General features: G+C 38.6%; 1 protein-coding gene across 1 annotated transcript; it reads right to left on the bottom strand.

Moving 5' to 3' along the window:
• Positions 1 to 3,587: 3,587 nt before the first annotated feature.
• On the bottom strand, positions 3,588 to 4,500 carry LOC112203325. The gene is made up of 3 exons (XM_024344311.1): positions 4,128 to 4,500; positions 3,892 to 4,010; positions 3,588 to 3,782 (listed from the first exon to the last, which is right to left on the bottom strand). Exons 1-3 carry the CDS (start codon positions 4,498 to 4,500, stop codon positions 3,588 to 3,590), a joined length of 687 nt encoding a protein of 228 aa, XP_024200079.1.

The following is a 4,500-nucleotide window of genomic DNA, read 5'->3' as shown; positions in this document are numbered from 1 at the left end:
TCATTACAGCTCGATTACAGAACCCATAATTGAACTAAACACTCACTCACCCACTGTCTCGCTCTCTCTCACATCATCTTCAACTGTCAAAACCCAGATTCAAAATTCCCAAATCAAGCTATTTCTGGGTCAGAAGATCAACGCAAAGGTACATGACATGGCTGGGGCAGATGAATGGATACCCCGATTGGAGAATGGAGGTGAAGATCTTTCAAATTACGGTGAGTTACGGTTTTGAATTTAAGATTTTTACAAATGATTATGGTTGTTTACTAGTTTAGGGTTTGCTTTACTGTTGGGGATTTGTTTGTTTCTGGTTATCTGATTTAGCCATTTATGGCAGTCGATTCCAAAAATATGGGGTCTTTGGTTACTGGGTCTAGAAATTTAGGGTTTGGAATGTTTGTATTTAGGAGTTTTTAGTTTACTTTATTGTTTTGACATATTAGGGTTTAGAACCTTCTGATTTGGGGGTTGCGAGAATTAGGGTTTCCAAATTTTACAGTTTTATATTTCTCTCTCATATAACTCTGAAATTGAATAATAGATATGCATGTGGTTGTTGTTGGGAAGCTAATGTTGCTGATTAAACAAAGTGGTCCTCATAAGTGCTTATGTGGTCCTACAGAATAATTGATTTTTTGGGGTTTTAGTTGTTGGTAGCCTTTGAAAACTGGGTTGGTGAGTATTTATGACAATGTGAGCATAAGTTTAGGGTTTTGGGGTATATATTTGTGCGTTGTATATGTTTCTGGTATATATTGGTGCTAGATGTGAATTCTTTTTTTTCTAATTGAATATGTTCCTAATTGCAGTACATCCTGATTACTTTACCTGCAAAGTATATCATGGTGGATACTTGGATCACATAGAACACAAGTATGTGGGTGGAAGCATCAGCTATTATGATAGTGTTGACAAGGACAAGATGAGTTTAACTGAGGTGGATGGGATGGTGAGGGGTATCAATCCTTCTTATGTTGGGAGAAGGATTGATTACTATTACTCCATAGGGTCTGAGGAAGATGCAACCACCAAGCTAAATACTGACTGAGATATGGTGACAATGTGTTGTTGTGTGCCAGAGATTAGGCTTGTGATCCTGTACCTTGACCACAAAGACTTGCATGAAGATGATTATGAAGAAAATGATGATGTTTTCATATATGAGCATGAGATACCAGGTTTTGGGGATAGCTAAGCCGGCAGCACTGGGGTTGTCATAGAGGAGCTGCCTGATTCACCAAGGAAGCCTAAGTTTTCTGTGAAGATTGAAGAGCTCCCTCCTTCACCTCAAAAGCAACCTATGAAGGCCAAGAGATATAAGGTTTGTGCTTCAAGGAAGCCTCTGCCTGCTTTGAAGATAACTGAGCCTGAGGAAGAAATTCCAACTCAGACAAGTAGAGCTCCCACAATTGATCCATCTAAAAAAGGAAAGAAGATGAGTTTGAAGATGATTTGGATGATGGTTTTGAAGATGAGCACATATATGAAGAAGATGAGACAATTGTTAAAGAAGCAGAGGGTGATGAGGGAGATGAGGTAGGCTCTGATGGATGATGACTACAACCCAGCTAAGGATGATGATGAGTATGCAGGTTATGGGGTTGATGATGATTTTCTATTTGACTGGTTAACAGAACTAGAAGTAGGTGACAATGAGGGGGATTCTGTGAAGCCAAGGTCTCATTCCAGCAAGCTTATAGAACTAAGAGGACTGCTACTGTGAGAGCCAATGTCTCATTCCAGTAAGCCTATAGAACTAAGAGAACTGCTCTAAGTATGCTTGAGAGAAGCATGACAAAGCAATATGCAAGGGTGCAGGATTATGCTAAGGAGCTTAAGAGGTTGGACCCAAATACAACTGTGGACATCAAGTGTGACTTCAATAATTCTGGACAACTACCTGTATTCAAGAGAATGTACATCTTTTTAGGAGCATTGAAGTAAGGATTCAAAGTTGGATGCAGACCATTGCTGGGATTAGATGGGTGTCACCTCAAGAGTGCCTATGGTGGTCAGCTGTTGTCAGTAGTGTGAATGGATGCTAATAACACAGCCTGGGTGGTTGCTTATGCATAAATAGGGATGAAGAGCAAGGATTCATAGGACTGGTTCCTGAGGCTTTTGGTTAAGGATTTGGAGATCACAGGTGAAGGAAATGGTTTCACCTTCATTTCAGACAAACAAAAGGGGCTTCTCTACCTGCATGTGAAGATGTGGTGCCACTAGCAGATCACAAGTTCTGTGTTAGGCACTTGTGAACTAATTTCAACAAGCTATTCCCTGGCAAGGTGATGAAGGACTAACTATGGGCAGTTGCTAAGTCCACAATCATGGCTTATGACCACAAAGAGATGGTTCTCATGAACTAAATGGATTCAGAGGCTCATAAATGGCTAATAGGTAACATAGTTCTACTAATAACTTTACAATACTTATGCTTTTAGCTTCACATTACATGTGCACTAATGTCAATTGTTTTACACTTTGTAGATCCAAACAGAAACCCTAAGCACTGGTGCAGAGCCCACTTCAACATTGTTTTGAAGTGTGATGTGTTGTTGAACAATCTTTCTGAAAGTTTCAATGCCTACCTGCAAGGTCCAAACCAGTCATAACATGCTTTGAAGAAATTAGGGTAAGGATGATGAAGAAGATTGTAATCAAGAAAGAGAAGATGAGCAAGGTGATGGACCCTATCTGCCCCAGGCCTAGGCTGATTCTGGAGAAGAACAAGGTTAAAATCTGCAACATATTGCATCCCTAATTGGACTGGCAACCACAAAATTGAGGTGGAGAGCATTGGAGGCAGCAAGTATGTGGTGATCGAATCTGGCCAGAAGGGCTTATGCTTGTAGGAGATAGGATCTAACTGGTATCCTTTGCAAGCATGCCATATCAGTCATCAACTTCATGAGAGAGAAGCCTGAAGATTATGTAGATGCATGTTACCTTAGCAAGACTTACATGGCTGCTTACTCTAACATAGTCCAGCCTATAAATGGGATGGACTTGTGGATCCCAAGTGAAGAACCTGCCATCTTACCACCACAGTACAACAGACAGCCTCGAAGGCCAAGGACCAAAAGGATTAAGGATGCTTCTAAAAAGGAGAATGAAAGCCCCAAGCTTGGAAAGGTGCAAAAATCTTTGAGGTGTAGCAACTATAACCAAGATTCTAAAAAACGCTAGGCGCTAGTCGGGCGGAAGGCCAAGGACTAGCGCCCCACGGTTTTTTTTTTATAATTTTTTTTATAACATATAATTATATAAATAAAAATATAAAAGGTATTATAATGTTTGAAAAAAGTAAAAATACTCAAAATATAGATAAAATGTTCAACAACAATGAGATAATGAGTTCTTAGAAATAAAAAAAATTGCAAATTTGATTCTTCCAAGCCTAATCCTCAAATTCTTCTTCTCCATATCCCTCTAGTACTCCCTCCTCATCGGACTCAAACTCAAAATCCATCTCATCTTCATCCGATACAAAACCTCCTCATGAAGTTCTCTAATTTCTTGAAGTCTACTTCTCCTAGGCTCTAAACTACTATTCACTCCCAATCCCGATCCCTCTCAAACTACTTCACTAGTAAGATCGGACTCAACATCTTCATCACCACCATCCACAATCCATCCTTGGGCCATAGTAGCTTCACTAGCAAGTAATACATCCACATTCTTCTCTTCTTGTTCATGATCTTGGCATTGAATTGGACATAGACTAAATTGTTTAAGCTCATTGTATCTATTTTATTCCTTTTCTTTGTATGGATCTACATAAAGAAAAAAAAAATAGTATATTATGAGTTTCTAAATAATTAGTAAACTACATTACTATTTGCTTATAAACTTACAAAAATGCATAACTAAATAAGTACTTACCCCCTCAAAAGCGCTCCAATTTCTCTCACATCCGGATGAGCTTGTGGTCAATGAAAGTATCCTTTTAGCCATACTTTGCAATTTTGGTATAAGGTTTCCATAAATATTCCACCACAAAACTATAAAAAAAAAACATAAACAAAACAACAACAATTATGAATTAGCCAAACTCCAAAAGCAAAACAAACAAAACAATAACAATTGGCTATATAAAAAAAAAAGTTAGTATTTCTTACCCAGATTATAAGTGTCATCATTTTTTGCGCATCCCACCTTAGCCAAATCTCTTCCAAATCCACCGTCTTTCTTCAAATACTTGTGCAATTCTACATTTGTCACCAAACTTTGAGTTTGAATGTCATCGGGAAAGAATACATCAACACAAGTGAAGAACCCATCCATGACCACATTATCATTCTCAATGCTTGGATTGGCATATGTGTAGTAAGGGTTCAAGAGGTAACCCGCTAAATGCAATGGACTATCAAGTCGATCACGGGCTTTTCCATCAACAATGTCAAGGATTGGATGATAGTGATTTTCTTGATCTTTGAATGTCATTTTAATCTCCTCTTTGGCTCTAAGTAGCTCTCCATACACAAAGCCCAT

Source organism: Rosa chinensis, chromosome 5 (genome assembly GCF_002994745.2).
Source record: "Rosa chinensis cultivar Old Blush chromosome 5, RchiOBHm-V2, whole genome shotgun sequence".
NCBI lineage: Eukaryota > Viridiplantae > Streptophyta > Magnoliopsida > Rosales > Rosaceae > Rosa > Rosa chinensis.
This window is presented reverse-complemented; position numbering and strand designations above follow the sequence as displayed.

Bases quoted from the DNA above. Each gene is read 5' to 3' on its own strand.
- LOC112203325 (XM_024344311.1), bottom strand. From the start codon at position 4,500: ATGGGCTTTGTGTATGGAGAGCTACTTAGAGCCAAAGAGGAGATTAAA. The intron at 4,011-4,127 runs GTAAGAAATACT...TTTTTTTTATAG, and splicing joins TGATGACACTTATAATCTGG to TTTTGTGGTGGAATATTTAT. The intron at 3,783-3,891 runs GTAAGTACTTAT...TTCTTTATGTAG, and splicing joins ATTGGAGCGCTTTTGAGGGG to ATCCATACAAAGAAAAGGAA.